A 16,417-nucleotide genomic window follows, 5' to 3' on the forward strand; every position below is an offset into this window, starting at 1 on the left:
CCCGGCCCGCCTCGCGTCCCTGGCGGCGTGCCCAACACCTCGGGGCAGGCTCCGAGTCCTGATGGTCTCCACCCCTTGGTCTGCAGCCTCCCCCTGCAGCCAGGGTTGCAGGAGCTGTCAAGCCGGCCGAGCGGATTCAGCCCGGAGCGCCGGCGTTCCTCTCCTTCCTTTGTGTGCGCGCGCGAGCCGAGTTGGGGAGGAGGGAGAAGGGGGAGGTCGCTGTCTATCTGTCTCCCCCGCCTTTGCCCGGGCCGCTCGAAGTGCGGCGGCGGGAGAGGCTGGATCCCTAGAGTCAGTGCCGGGAGCCGAAGGGCGCCCAGGTTCCAGTCGCGCGCAGGGAGCGGGCCCGCGGCGGGGACAGCGGGGACGCCGAGAGAGGTGGTCCCATCCTCCTGGCCGGCCGCCTTGGCCTCGCTGTGCCCCTGCCACCTCGACGCCCGCAGCGGAGTGCGCCCAGGCGCCGAGAGGGACGGCGAGCACGAATAAATAGCGGCGGCGGCAGCGCGTCATCTGGCGGAGCAGGAAGTACAGGCAGAGTCCGGAGGCCGGTGCTTCCCGCGCGTCCCCAGGACTTTGCCATGGGCTGGGGGCCGCGCGGGCTGCGAGCAGCCGGCCGAGGGCAGCGGCGACGCCGCCCGCACCAGGACTGAGAGAGCGGTGACGCGCGGCGCCGAGATGGCAGCATCCAGCAACTCTAGTCTGTCCGGCTCCTCCGTGTCCTCTGGTGAGTTTCAGCGCGCGGGCGCCCGTGCTGGGATGGAGAGTCTACCTGTGGCCGTCCCTCCCGCTCTAGGAGAGCGTGGCGCGGGACACGAGCGTCACTGGGACACTTGTTAAGGTGGTCAACACCTTTGCGTCTGAGCGGTGACAGTGTAGTGGTGGGACTCGGTGGTGTCCTAGGCGTGCGGACCTGGAGTCTGGGGCTCCTGGCGAGCAGTAGCTGCCAGCAGCCTTGCACTTTCTGCACAGCTGGAACAGGGGCAGAAGGCGCAGGGAAGCTGAGGGCACAGCTGGGCTCGGGACCTGTCTGCCTTGGTGCCAGAAACCTTGGATACTCAGAGCCAAAGAAGGGTGCAAACCCCAGCTCCTTGCAGACTCGGATTTCTTTGTTTGTTTCAGAAATTAGCTCCTTGGAGACACTCGCTTGGGGTATGGGTTTGAGAGAGCAGCCAGGACGAAAATGTGTCTTGCTCATCTGACTGAAGTGGGATAGTGGAATGGAGGTTGAGCCCAGCCTCTGACTCCTGGCGTGTTTAGTGTGTGTGTGTGAGTGTGTGTGTGTGTGTGTGTGTGTGTGTGTGTGTGTAGGGACAGACAGAGACAGAGAGACTGTGAGACAGACACAGAGAACATGTGTGCGCGCGGGAGGGGGGCGGTGGGGGCTGTAATTTTACTTTCAAGGCTTCTTTTTTTTTCAGTGTTAAATGTGGCTGGGTGAAAGAAGGGCTTTCAAGCTTTTCTATGGTTGATCAGCAGGTCTAATTGAACAGAAAAAAATGATAATGAATGTGAATGCATAAGAATCAATGGAGGCAGCCCCTCTGGTTTCTGAACATGACAGGTTTCTAATCAGACTGATGCATTAGGTACAGTTCTACTACCCCTTTGGTCACTGAAAACTTTAATAAGAAACCCTGAAGGGATGGCTGGTAAGACATTTGGCATGGTATACAGAACTCAAGGGTCCAAGACAACAGTCTTCAAGTCCTGGTGGGAATGCTCAGTGTGTTACTACTGTATGGTGTCCACAATTGAGTTCCTTTTATTTATTCTCCAAAAATTAAATCCGGAGTGGAGAAGAGATGCAGCACTGGCAGGAAGGCAGGCATTAAAAGGAATCATAGCTATGGATGTGTAACTAATCAGATTGTAGACACAAGGTGACTGTGACCAGTGTAGGTGTTCTCTTGAAAGCTACATGCTATTTTTTTTTTTTTTTTTTTTTTTTGGCCAGGTTTAGTCCCAGGGAAAGTTTAGTCCCAGGGAAATGACATTTCCTTTAATGACTGCTGCCAACTAATAAAAACAGCATTGTTAGGTGTCCGGTAGTTTAAGCGGCTGGCAGTAGGGACTGGTGGGCAGAGCAGTCAGCTCTTATTAAGAACAGCAACAAGTTGACCGCCTGTGGTTTTAATTCTGAGAACTCAGCAAATGCTAAGGCTTATTTTTAGTACCCTCAAACCACTGCTGCTGCGTTTCAATTCATTTTGGTTGACTAACATTGAATTTAAGATGCAGAGATGTTGGCTTCCTATTAGCACATGTTTCTCCCTCTCCAAAGCCTGCCCGTTTGATGGACTGAGGGGGGGGAAAGGTAGCAAGGGGGCCAACTGAGGAAGGCGAGGAGACAGCATCATCTCAGGGTCCGCTGGAGGCGTGGATCACAGCTGCTGTGGCATCGGAAATTCTGCATCTTGACACAGCTTAAGAAGCCCGATGACAAATCCTAACTCAGCCCTGGGAGGACTCTGCTGCTCCAAGATGCCAGGATAAGCTGTAGAGGGTGGTAATTGTTTTGCAGATAGGGGAGGCATGCTTACAATGGCTTTCTCTCCCGTTTTATGGACCGCCCGTTTTTAATCCTGTTGGAAACTGTGGGAAATTGCATGGAATCTGAGATGCCAAGAGTGGACATAAATCTATTTACTATTTCATGTAAATCAACCTGACCTGTGGGCTTATATAGCTTACTTCCCCAATTCATCAGACACTTTGTCTTGCAAAATATGGAATCATAGTTCTTTTTAAAAAGCACACTTACCATTGTGTAGATAATGAATAATTCAGAGGACACAAGCAATTCACACCTGTGAGAGGTGTTGAGCAGCAAAGAATAGAGCCTGCTTCTCAGAGCAGCTGGGTTCTCTCAGGCAAAGGCCAGAGTCTGAGAAAGTAGGGCACTCTGTGAACCCATTAGTCACCATGCGGAAGGGCCAACTGTGGGCCAGGCTTGGGCTTCAAGGCTTAGCAAGGAAGATAATTCTAGCTTTCTTTGTAGCTTCAAGCTTCTGAGATCATTGTATTTGAATTCTGGCTCCACTGCTGACCAGTGAGGCATCTTGAGGTGGGTGGGTTACTTAAATTTTTCCTGGCTTCAATTTCCCCATTAAATCAGTATGCTGAGTTTTGGGCACACGGTCTAATTTGTAAGAGTGCTTGATGTAGAGGAGAGATGGCTCAGTGGTTAAGAGAGACTGCTGTTCTTCCCCGAGGACCTGAGTTCAGTCCCCAGTACCCTTGGTACATCGAAAGGAGTTACAACAACCTGGAACTCCAGCCCCATGGGATGGATGCGTGCCCATAGGCACACCTACACACACACACACACACACACACACACACACACACATCTTTAAAAAATGCTTGTTGCAAACAGGTAGATAGTCTTCTTTGAGGGAACTTCTTTGAAATGAAGTTGCTCAGTGGCTTCAACCTTAGGTGCTAAAATAAACTCAGCGCCCAGTGCACATAACATCTCTTTCTTCCTTCATATGCTATCTTAGGGTCTCTATTGCTGCAAGGAAACACTATGACCAAAAAACAAGTTGGAGAGGAAGAAATGATTTAGCTTACACTTGCAGATTGCTGCTTATCATCAAAGGAGTTAGAACAGAAACTCAAACAGGGCAGGAACCTGGAGGCAGGAGCAGATGTGATGCAAAGACCTCAGAGGGGTGCCACTTGCTGGCTAGCCCCCTATGGCTTGCTCAGCTGGCTTTCTTATAGAACCCAGGACTACCATCCCAGGGATGGCATGACCCACAATGGGCCAGGCCTTCCCCCGTTGATCACTAATTGAGAAAATGCCTTATAGCTGGATCTCATGGGGGCATTTCCTCAACCAAGGCTCCTTCCTCGCTGATGACCCTAGCTTGTGTCAATAATACCAGCCAATACATATGCTGAATTTAATCTTGAGTGTGAGCTCCATTAAAGAAGCATTTATTGAGCACATTCTGTGTTTCAGACATAGCTCTGAGTGCTTGCATTGAAAAGATAACTCAAGAGTCTCCCTGAGAAGTAGCAGGAAACATAGGCAGCATCTCATAGCCCGTGTCCTACAGTGATACAATACATTCTGTAGAGGGCTGTGCAGGGCAAGGATGTGATTGCTTCAGTCTGGAGTGGCCAGTGGAGTTGACACAAGTGTTGGGCATTGACGGATAGTTAGAAGCTTTGTAGAATGCAGGCAGAGAAAAGCATTTCAGGATGACTGAGAACTGAGACCCAGCCTGGAGATGGATAAGTCTGTAACTTTCTCTCCCTTGCTTTTCTTGGGGCATTGATCCTTTCTCCTGTTGAGTGGGACACTTCCCGGAGGCTGTGATGAAATAATCCTGGAATCAAGGATGAACTTGGTCATTGGGGCACTAGTAAAGGAACAGCTGGCTTCTGCAGGGTCCCATTATGCTCTAACCCAGTCTCCGAGGAACAGTTTGCTGGTGTTCACATGGAGGGAAACTGGTAATTCGCTCATCGTAAGCTCAAGGTTCTCTGACTTGAATAATCTTCCCCGCTATTGTTTAACTACATCACCCAAGTGTGTCCTTGTGCCTGTTACCAACTGTCACATAACAAAGTCATCAGCTTAACATTAACTTAAAAATACATTTGCTGAGAACTCTTCAGAATTGTCTTATGGAGGATTCAAAGGTTTCCTTTTATTATTTTAAATCCTCCACCAACACACAGAAATCAGTATCTTTTAAGATTTTAACTCTAGCTGCATATGTAGCAGAGGATGGCCTAGTTGGTCATCAATGGGAGGAGAAGCCGTTGGACCTGTGAAGGTTTTATGCCCTAGTATAGGGGAATGCCAGGGCCAGGAAGTGGGAGTGGGTGGGTTAGGGAGCAAGGGAAGGGGGAAGAGGATAGGGGATTTTCAGACGGGAAACTAGGAAAGGGGATAACATTTGAAATGTAAATAAATAGAATATCTAATTTAAAAAAGATTTTAATATAGCCAGGTGTACTTGATTATATCCAGAAATAAAGTGGCTGATTTGAAAAAGTTTTCTTAATAATCATGGTTCATATTTGCTTTTATAATTAAAATAAGATTTTTTTGCATATTAGTAATGTGATTGCCAAATGGATAATTTCACAATCAAGGAAAAAAAATACACCGCTAATACAATGTAGTAAACAAATGAGATATTTTCTAGTAAGTGAACAAGTTAGAATATTAAATATTAAAGAGACCCCTGTATAAGAATTTAACATTTTGAAAACATAAGCATATAAGATTATTAAAACGAAGTTGGCCATTTTTACAACAGGAAAAAGGTAAAGATCAGCCTGGTGTACAGTAGCTTAACCTTAATTGAAATACTGTTCTTGGGAACTGGTGAGATGGCTCAGTGGGTAAGAGCATCCGACTGCTCTTCTGAAGGTCCGGAGTTCAAATCCCAGCAACCACATGGTGGCTCACAACCATCCATAAAGAGATCTGACTCCCTCTTCTGGAGTGTCTGAAGACAGCTGCAATGTACTTACATATAATGAATAAATAAATCTTAAAAAAAAAAAGAAATACTATTCTTGAATGTATTGAGGTATTTATTGTTGTGGATTCTTCAGGGCACATTGTGTTCTGCTCTCACACTGGTGTTGACCCTAGAAGCAGGAACGTTTCTCATTTGTTTTTGGAAGGGCATGCCCAGTGACATACACAGAAAGCCTTACATTCCTAAATGCAGAGGGAACACCTGGACTTTGGGAATTCTGGGAACCACCAACAGGTGTGTGTGGTTAGGAGCTGCATGGATCTAGATTCTACCAGGGAACTATGACAGGGACAAACCTGCACACGGAGAAACCTTTTGGGGCTTTGGACCCAACCTTTTCTTCTGGAATATTCAGTTACATGAAGAAGACATTGCTTTGCTTTCAAATGATAGCTGCTGTTGTGTATTGTATGGATGCATCACCTATCAATTAAAAAGCTTATGGCCTATAGGAGAGGATAGAATAGAAGGCGGGACATCACGTCGGCAGAAAGAGTTCTGGGAGAGAGTGAGGCAGGAAAGATTCACCCAGGAAGATGTGGGGAGGTGGATACATGGTACCTGAGCACAGGTGCCTGAGCCATGTGGCAGAATGTAGATTAAATAAGTGGGTTATTTTAAGTTATGGTCTAGTCAGGGAAAAAAAAAGCCTAGCTCTATGGCCAAGGTATTTGTAAATATTTTTTGAGCCTGAGTCTTATTTCTGGGAGCATGGAGCTGGGGGAACCAGACCTAACTTCTGCAGTTGGAAACTAAGCATCCCAGTCATCGATGTTAGCAGGAAGGGTTGGTTGTCTGTTTTATTTTAAATCACATGCACAAAGAAATTGGAGTTAAAAAATTGCTGTTAAGAAGTTGCAAAATTAAGATTAATGCTGAGGGAGAAAGCACTCTCTCCTATGAAGTCTGTCTGTTTTCTTTCCTGGCAGCCTCTTCACATCTGAATGAACTTAAATACCACCGCTGCTGCCCACGTGTACTTACTCAGATGAGCCCAATAGGACAATCTTCTTAAACAAATATATTTGCTATAGATTTAATCTTAAGACCAAAGGGCACAGGTTGATGGACTGGCCACCAGCTCTGACTATGCAAGGAGACTGTTGGACTTTTTGGGAGACAGGGCCTCTGAGTTGAGGATTGTCTCTTTCCCCTCTACCCACCAGGAGATGAATAGTTCTCCTCAGCCACCTGTTCCCTGCCATGAGGCTCTGCTCCACAGCAGACCCAAAACCTGGCCACGGGTTGAAGCCTCCGAAATAAATCTTGCCACTCTTAAGGATCTCAAGAGTATTTTGTCATGGCAGCAGAAAACAGCCAGGAGGACACAGCTTCCTAGTATATATAACAGGGGCCACATTGACTTACGTGTTTTGCCCAGGTACCCCTTCCCCCACCTGGCCCCCTGAATTATCTAGGTGACTCTGCCCTTCATTGGACTTTTGAGGGATGGAAACATCAAGGATTTTCAAAGGCCAGCCTGCATATGGTCTAACTGGACAAGGTGTACTCTTAACTGCTACCTGGGGCCTGGGCTCGGTGTAAGCCTCTATTGAGGACCATCTGCTGCTCAGCAGGGTCTCTTATTGTTTCTACACAGTGGTAACAACAACCGGACATTTAGTTGGAAAAGATGCACAGTGTTGTACTGGCATGCTTGGGGAAAGAATTTCCTGCCAAAAGATCAGCATTCCTGCCAAGATATGTACAAAGAAAGAAGAAGCCGTTCTAGCATCAGGTTGGCAAAGGATTGATAAGAGTCACCCATCACTTTGAGGAGTGTGTTTGCATTTCCTAGCTTCTACTATGGCTCCCATATGCATTCTGATTCTTTCCTTCCTTCTCTGCCTGTCTGTCTGTCTCCCTCCCTCCCTCCCTCCCTCCCTCCCTCCCTCCCTCCCTCCCTTCTATCTTTTCCTTCCTCCCTCCCTCAAATCTCACATTTGGTTTACCTTGCCTTCAACATTCTCTAAGTTCCCTGGCATCCTCCACGGTCCACGTGGAAGAGAAAACTGTCTTTCTGTCTTTCACATGGATTTGCACCAGTGTGCACAGCTATGCCTCAGTGCATGACGGGTGGAGCAGAACACAGTTGTGTGCCTCCCTCCTTCTTCATCTAGGCCATGGCAAGAGGGAGCCAGCCTCTGTTCAGACTGTACTAGCCTTACAGGCAGTCAACAATGCTGGAGACTTCTGTGTCTGTCCCCAAGGGGTGGAAGGGCTGGGAAGATCAGGGTGAGGTGGGGTCTGAGGTTGATGGCCTAGGATGTGACCATTGACGTATCAGAGTACTTCTTGCTAGGGACTCAGTGAGAGCTGCCACCAGCTCCTTATACAAATAACCAGCTTTCTTCCCCACATGTAGTCACACTGCACAGTGGGCGCTGTCCTATGGATTTAGTCACATGGTATGATTTAGTCACACACAACATTGGCTCGTTTCAACAGGTAGGCCTGTCAGTCACCCAGCCTCACCCCTTTTGCAATGTGGTATCAGTGACATAAATTATTAATTTAAAACAACCAGTGTGTAATCCTCCTTTGTCCACGAACAAACATGAGCTAGGCTGAGCAGGGTTGGAGTACAGCAGAGCTTGGCGTTTGTTTAGCAGATCCTGACCTTTGGTGCCCATGAAGGTCAAGGTCCAGGTCCAGAGAACTTAGGACTATCTGTCCAGTGCCACTCATCGCGGTCACAATGGGGCTGACTGTTCTCCAGAGTCCTAATTTCCACACACACACCAGCTCTCTATTCTTCTTCCTGGCTCAAGCCAAAGAGTACTATCAACCGTAGAGAATTTACTGAAGACTTTTCTTTTTTTTCTGTCTGGCTTCATGGATAATGTTCTGCTCAATTATGTGGGACTTCAAAAAGGAAGGCGTGCAGTCAGTCCTTTGTGTTTTACATGGGCTTTGCATATCCTGGAGACACCAAGACTTGAGTGAGCCCAACCTGCTACTGCTCTGTACAGAGCTGCTTTAACTAGAGTGGCCATTAGCCACAGGCAGCTACTTCTTTTTACATTTGAAAGAATTCAGCTCCTCATCTCCTCTAGAACATCTGATTGCTCATAAGCACACTCCTCCAATGGCCACTAAGTAGGACCACACATTGTGGGGAGAAATCCTTTTGGATGACATAGTTCTAAGACAGGGGACCAAGGAAGAAAGGGAACCAGCCAAGGACAGAGAACTCCATCTTATGCCATCATTGCATTATGGTTTAGGCTTTCTAGTTAATTTTGCCAACTGACTTTTAAAAAGAGAAGTTTCTTCATAACTTTGAGAGGACCTGTCGAGCGATGGCTAAAGGATGATGATGGACAGAATAATTAAAATTTCTGTGACCTCATCTCCTTTTAATCCTGAAGTTTGATTTAAGTTTCTTACCGAAAAGAGTCTGTTGTTTCCTTACTGGTAACTTGATTTTTTTTTTTTTTTGGAAAAAAAAATTTCCACCGTGAGCATTAATTTCAGCCTCCAAGGAAAAAAATGCCTATGTCTACAAATGTCTAGGTCTCTCGGTTGTATCTCTTCTAACGAATCAAGAAAATAGAAAAATTGTGACTATGTGGACTAAGGTTACTGACTGCATATCCCCGCCATGTTATCAGCAAACTGTTTGCCTAGAACCATTCTCCTTCTGCATCAGGCACACTGGCAGACTCACGCGAATGAATTGAGTATGTAAAAAAAAAAAGTCCATTTAGCTTTTGGAATGTTAAGTTCACATCATTTGGAAGAAATGCCTACAGATAAGCTACAGGAAAGTGAGAGTTCTTCAGAAAGGGCAGGTTTTCCCCTTAAACGGCTGTTACCACCTTCAGGTACAACAGAAGTGGAGAGGTGAACGGTGTCTTTTAAGTGTCAATCACTGTCAGAAAGACCACTGGATTCTGAAACCAATAACCTGAAGTCTGGGATGTTCATAGCCCGTTCTTTGCCGACATGATTTCATACCCTGGCTCTAGGCTCTGTGATTCACAGACTCACTCGGGAGGTGACCTTACGCAATTCTCTTCTTGTTGGAGGCTCAGTTCTATGGTTTCATGGTGCCCATAATTGACCTTTATAGTTTCACTGTACTGTTTCAAGGAAATGAAACCCAGAGCTTCCTTATTGTTTCAGACGGTGCCATGCTAGCAATGTAAAGGCCTTTTCCTTGAAAAGGTTTTATTTCTAAAGGATAAACCCAAGAGATCATGTTAGGATAAAAAGTAGGAAGGAAGGACATGGCTTCAGGAGTCAATCTCTTGCTGCATCTGCCAGCATGTAGGAGTTGCAGGTTTACCCTGAAGTCTCCTTCTCAGGCCTAGATTTGCCTTGATCAATATGGAAATGCATGTGGCTAAGGGCTCATTGAATTATGGCTAGTCTCTGAATTATTGATGACTAAAAGCATCCTGGGGAGTAAAAGGTTTATTTCATTTTACAACTTTCAGGTCACTATGAGTGAGGGATGTCGGGGCAGAAACATAAGGTGGAAACCTGGGGGCAGGAACTGATTGATGCAGAAACCATGGAAGAAGAGTGCCGCCTACTTACTGGCTTGTTCCTTACAGCTTGCTCAGCCTGCTTTCTTATACAGCCAGGATCCCCTCCTCTCACGCGTCAGTCCCTAATCAAGCTTGCTTTACGGGCCTATCTTTTTTATTTTTTAAAAAGTGACAACACTTTCTTTCATACAATATATTTAGATCATTGCCCCTCCCACATTCTAGCTCCTCCCAGCCACCCTACCCACTCTACTTTATATTTGCACAAAACAAAATAAACAAAAACCCAAGAAACAGAAACAACCAAACAAACTCACAAAATCAAAAATCAAAACAAATACCAATTAAGTTGAAATGTGCCAAAGCAAAGCAAAACGAAACAAAAGAGTTCACAAAACCGTCATGGAGTTCATTTTGTGTTGGCCAGCCACTCCAAGCGCTGGACCTGCCCTGCAGTGTGGTTGATGCTCTCAGTGACACTCCATTGGAGAAAACGGTTTTCCCTTTGCCAGTTGCAGATAGCTTCTTGGTTGGGAGTGGGATCCAGTGTCCACGTCCTATGATCAGTGCCGGGACCTAGGACTTGTGCATGCTGCTACAGTCTCTGTGAGCTCATATGTGAGTTGATCCTGTTGTGTCTTGAAGGCTTCTATGGGCCAATCTTACAGAGGCATTTTCTCAACTGAGAATTCCTCTTAACAAATGAGGAACAAATTCTCAATTAACAAATGACTCTAGCTTGTGTCACGTTAACATAAAACTGACCAACACGTGTCTAAAAACAGTATAACAGAAACAAATGAAAATTATATTATCCTTTAAAAATACTAAATATATGTTGAAATAATAGATAATAAAATGTACTTTAAAATTAAATTCACTTGATTTTAAACTATTAGCATGACTCCTAGTGCATTTAATATTGCAGACGTGGCTCGCAATATCTCTGCAGCAGACAGAACTGGTCTGGGTGGCTCCTGTGAGCAAGCCTGCTCTAGCCTTTGCCACAGAGAGTGCCAAGAACAGCCTGCTGATGCACACCCAGTGTCTCCCACTGCGTGCTCTCCAGAGGTGACCGTCTGCCATTAAGACAACTGAGCCCATATTCTGAGGTCCTGATTTGAGCCACAGGCTTAAAGGTATCATTAGTTATTCTTGAGTCTGTACATAGGTTTTGGATTGAAGTGCCATGCAGAGAGAAGGTTGGGGCACTCATTAGATGCTTGTATTGAAGGGTTTGGCTTTTCCTATTGTTGTGTTTTAGAGTCACTGAATTCCAGATTTTACACATCTAGGTGTTGATTTTGGGTAACCCTTTCAAAGAAAGTCTGCAGAGTTCTGAAGTTGTAAGAGAGATTGAAAAGTCAAGGGGCCTCTCTTTCTCTCTGCCTGTGTGCAAAACACTCCTCTGATAGTCTCTGAACTGAAGCATCCTGCTGTCAATCTGTATATGTGAACACACACACACACACACACACACACACACACACACAATCTGTGTGTCTGTTCATGTCTACACAGAGAGTGGAAGTAGATCAGCTTTCAAACAAAAGTTATTTCTAACCAAATTTATATTGAATATAAGTTAATACCAAAGGAAATGAAAAGGCAAGCCTAGCATTACTTTTAGTAATGAAAAAATTCACTTGGGATTATGCTAATGATATGTAGATATTAATACACATAATACCACTGCCTAATATTGATTTAAGTTGCTCATTCAAATTCTCTTTATTATAGAAAAATTAGCCATTTTGCTTTACAGTGCTTGCCCCCACAGATAGCATTGGAAACATTAAAGGGGGTTTCTTATTTGCAGGTTTGCGTATGCAGAGGGCAGTGTAGTGGCTCCCACAAGCATGTGCCCTTCGACTTGTGAGCTCCTGGTTGGCGCCCTCCTTGGCTTATATCCATTGCCCTTTCTGCCTCCTCCCTCGTGATCAATGGTTAGAGTTGAAGCTACTCAGCAACCGAGGAAGCTCATTTCCTACGACTGGCATTACTATGCCCTAGGGCTGAACTTTGGCCACACGAGGGGCCTGTGCTGGTTTGTCACAGCCAAACTAAGCTAACATGCCTTGTTTCCCCTCAAATGTAAATTCTTCCTGGGGGGGGGGGGGAATCAACAGACAGGGACTTTGTAAAGTCTGCTGAATAATTAACATCAGATTATGGCTGGGAACAACCCTAGCAAGTGCTAGCTAGACAAGCACCCATGTAAGGCCTGATGAAGTGTGAGTGCCACTTGCCTTAAGGAACCTGCTGATGACTAGTCTGTATTTAGCTTTGCATTGCACTGTACTGGCAGAGTGTTTTGTAAAAATGCACACAGCAGCCTTTCTGGGAGGAGATGCCCTGTAGCATCTCCCTTTCATGAACAGTGGAGTGTAAATCTGTCACTCAGAGGCTCCTGGAGATGTGTCTGACTCCATCTGGAGTTTAAGCTACATGTCTTCACAGTAATGAATCCCATCCGTTTGTTACCCACGCAGCCGATGGCTCTTCTTTCCCAAGCTTTACAGTAAACCCTCTGAACCTTGTTTCTAACAGCCAGTTCTTGGAGTTTGTGAACAAATGCGGTGCATTTGAACCTCACACTGTTGATAAGATTTTATTAGTAGCAGTGGGCTCTGTTAACCTGGACTGCCCTTGCTTCCATTGTCTTGTCTGTAAAATGGGCTGCTAAGACTGGGAGAACCGAATCTGTGAGTGTCGTTGAAAGAGACTTGAAAATTCATGGGAAAAAAATTCAAGATCTTCTCGTGCTAGAGAGAGGCTTTGTAGGTTCTCTTCCAGGACAAAGGGGACCATCAGCTCAGGATCTGCTTGCTGTCTGTGCACACCTTTTCTTAACGCACGGACCAGCTCTTCTTCAACAGGCTGTCAGGTGTTTGGCACGTAACAGAACCAAGTCAGCCAGTGTGCGCCCAGCATTGCCAATGCCATTTTAAATTAGCTTAGATGGCTCTAAGGGAGTTCTAAGGGTTGCCACTATTTATCCTTTCCTACCTAGAAGACTGATCCCCCCCCCCTTTTATAAATTAACTTCTATATAATGTGCAGTGCAGATTTTTCTCAATTAAAGATGAGTTGCATCCAAATAAGCACATGGCAAATGTAAAATACTGTAAATTATGAAAGCATGAAGTCTTGGTTAGGATTTCTATTGCTGTGAAGAGACACCACAGCCAAGGCCGTTCCTATAAAGGAAAACATTTAGTGGGGGCTGACTTATAGCTCAGAGGTTCAGTCCATTGTCACCATGGCAGGAAGCTTGTCAACCTGCAGGCAGACCTGGTGCTGGAGAAGGGGCCCAGGAGCCCAGAGTTCTACAGCTGGTTCAGCAGGCAGCAGGAAAAGGAATGACACTGGGCCTTTGTTGAGCTTTTGAAACTTCAAAGTCCACCCCTAGTGACACACTTCCTCCAACAAGGCCACACCTCCTAATAATAGTGCCAGTCCTAAGAGCCTATAAGGTCCATTGTCATTACCACACATGGGATGCAGCTAACCTACCGAAGAACCAGAGTTTAGCAGCACAGCACACAGTAGCTCTGGTTCCTGCAGGGCTCCATCCTGTGGTCACATGGCTGAGATGATGTCCTGACTCCATCCTGTGGTCACATGGCTGCTGCTGCTGCTGCCTGCCTCCATGGCTGATGAGGGGTTGTTGCTTGGTGCCCAACATTGATGGAGACTATCTTCCTCACAGAGAAAATATCAAAGTCTGAAGTATTGTCTACTAAACTTACATCACTTTCATAGCCTCATAAAGTCAAGCAATTGTCCCTAGAGAACTGTTTACACGCGAAAGAATTTTCCAGTAGACCTGCATGTTGTAAAGTGTATAATACAATGGCCAGGAAGTCACCACACAACTTAGAAGCACTATCTCTCCTCAAGTCTTCCCAGGATTCTCCCTCCTTTCTCTGTCTTCTTCTGGCCCCTCCTGATAAAGTTCACAGCTCTGAATTTTTGTATTTGTTTTTTGAGCGCTAAAACTGAAGTTTTGAGTAGTGTCTGCCTTACGGGAACTCAGTAACTAGATGTGAGAAGCATGAATATTTATATGTCAGACAGTCTGTCACAGGGGTGCCCACGTGCCAGCTTTCTAAGGGACTAGCTCTCCTTTTGCATTGGTGCATGCTTGCTTCAGTGGTTTTCAGAAAATTAGTTTTCTTTAAATTCATAATATACAAATGTAACTAGCAATATACAAAGTAGTACTTTGTACTACAGACTCCCCACAAAATCAAACCATCTTTTCTGCACCAGGACTTCATAACTTGATTTGCAGTTCACAAGCACATTGTAGCAGTGAATCATGGACACTTAGGAAATGTAAATACAGCGATGTAATTTACATGCTGCGAGATGAGCCTGAGAAACGTGGTAAGTGAACGAAGCCATTCACAGAAGACTTTGATGCCACTGATAGAAGACATTCTGGAGAGAAAATCATAGACTCAGAAGTAGATCCCTTGTTCCTGAACACTGGGGAGGAAAGTGAGCCCCTGCCAATAGACAGAAGTTGCCTTTTGGGACACTGGAAGTATTTAAATTTGACTGTGGTAATGGTTTCAGATGTCTGAGAATACCAGGGAAAGTCTTTAAATCTTACATTTTTTTAGCAGATGAATTGTGTAGTATCTGTTAATTGTGTCCCATTAAAGCTATCGCTTTTTAAATGCCAGAAAATTAGGATAATAAAAAAGAGGGCCAGCCATTGTGGTACATTCCTTTAATTCCAGCTCTTGGTAGGCACAGCCTGGTGCATCTTTGGGAGTTCAATATCAGCCTGGTCTACAAAGAAGATCCGGTCTCAAAAAAACAAAACAAAACAAAACAAAAAACAAACAGACAAAACAATAACAAACCTAAATCAGAACAACAAAAAGATGGGAAAATGTTCACAAGGTAAGCCCATATTTAAAAATATCCACAGAATAGATCTATTCTGGACAAGATGCTAGTAACCACGTAGGAGACAATTAATCCCACACTACTGATTATTTACATGTCTCACAATGGTGCCTGCCTGCCTTCCTGCCTTCCTTCCTTCCTTCCTTCCTTCCTTCCTTCCTTCCTTCCTTCCTTCCTTCCTTCCTTCCTTCCTCCTTCCCTCCCTCCCTCCCTCCCTCCCTCCCTCCCTCCCTCCCTCTCCTCCCTCCCTCCCTCCCTCCCTTCCTCACTTTCCTGCTCCTCTTTCTCCCCTCCCGTTCCCTCCCTCCCTCCTCCTCTCCTCCCTCTCTTCCTTGTGTTATTGAGAACATCACTGATTATTTTTTAGCTCTTGAGATTATGTCTCACCAAGTTGTCCAGACTCACCATGAGTTTGCAATCCTGCCTCAGTCTCTTGAGTAGCTGAAGTTTCAAGTTACAAGCCAGTCTGAGGCTTTATACCCCATTTATTTCCACATTCATTTTTACTCTCTAGCCAGTTGCTCACCTCCTGAGACTGGGCCATGGAGCCTGGTCCCTCAGCCTCCATTGGACAAATGCCTTCTTCCTCCTCATGTGTCCCCTAAAGACAAGGCTATTCTCCCTCCCACTAAAGAATGAGGAGACCAGCAGGCCTTTCCCTACTGTTGGACAAGCAATTAACATGTTTCTTCATGATTAGTTAATTAGATTTTCCCAGCTTTCTAAACCCAGGTCACCAGAGCTGTGTGTCCCCCTGTGCCAGTTGATAGCCTGGTTACTAATACAGCTGTGCACCTGCTGCCCCTACTCTCCCAAGACGGCTGTCTGTATAGACATCCCTAAGATATCTTGTCTGTGCAGATGTTCCTAAGGATGTCATCGGCTGCCTCTTCTGTTATTTCTCGTCAAAGGGCCGGCACCCTTTGATCGTGCAAGATCACAGTATCGCACCATAAATAGTTTTCTTAGAAAGAGTAAAATGTTGCAGAGGAATAGCTTCTTGGATGTTCTGAGAGTGTTGGCTTTTATCCTGAACAAGCCAAGGAAACTGTGTTTGATCCAGTCACATCTAAAATATGAATCAGCACAAACAGAAGCCTTTCTAGAGTCACACAATTTATTGCACTGACTCCAATTAGTGAGCATTTCTCAGACGCCTGCTGCTTTCCAGTAGTGCTCGCAGGGAAGCGCTCCTCTTGCCTTTGCTGTGGACACTGTCAGTTGGTCAGAGCAACAGCTGTGCCTTGGAGCTGATGGAGGTGTCAATGACAGTGTCTGGAGCTGGACTTGAACATCTTTGTCGGTTCTTCTCTTTAAGGTCTCACAGGAGTGTGTTCCTGTCATCCAGAAAGGGATGTGAGCATGGGATAGATGCAGCTGTTCTGTGTTCTTCTCAGGGTGGAATCTGGCTGCCGTCTCTGAATCCCCCAGGATGGCAGCATACATGTGACAAAGTGCAGGGCTCTGTACTGGCCTCTGCAGCTGCCTTGA

General features: G+C 45.7%; 1 protein-coding gene across 1 annotated transcript in view; it reads left to right on the top strand.

Annotated features, from left to right (window-relative positions):
- The first annotated feature begins 500 nt into the window (after positions 1 to 500).
- Chn2 (chimerin 2) overlaps positions 501 to 16,417 on the top strand; it is a 261,881-nt gene continuing 245,964 nt past the window's right edge. The window contains exon 1 of the mRNA NM_001163640.1: positions 501 to 724. Within this exon, the coding sequence (NP_001157112.1) occupies positions 676 to 724 (49 nt within the window). The 5' untranslated portion in view covers positions 501 to 675. The remainder of the gene's footprint in view (positions 725 to 16,417) is intronic.

The sequence above is a fragment of the Mus musculus genome, chromosome 6 (assembly GCF_000001635.26).
Source record: "Mus musculus strain C57BL/6J chromosome 6, GRCm38.p6 C57BL/6J".
Classification (NCBI taxonomy): Eukaryota; Metazoa; Chordata; class Mammalia; order Rodentia; family Muridae; genus Mus; species Mus musculus.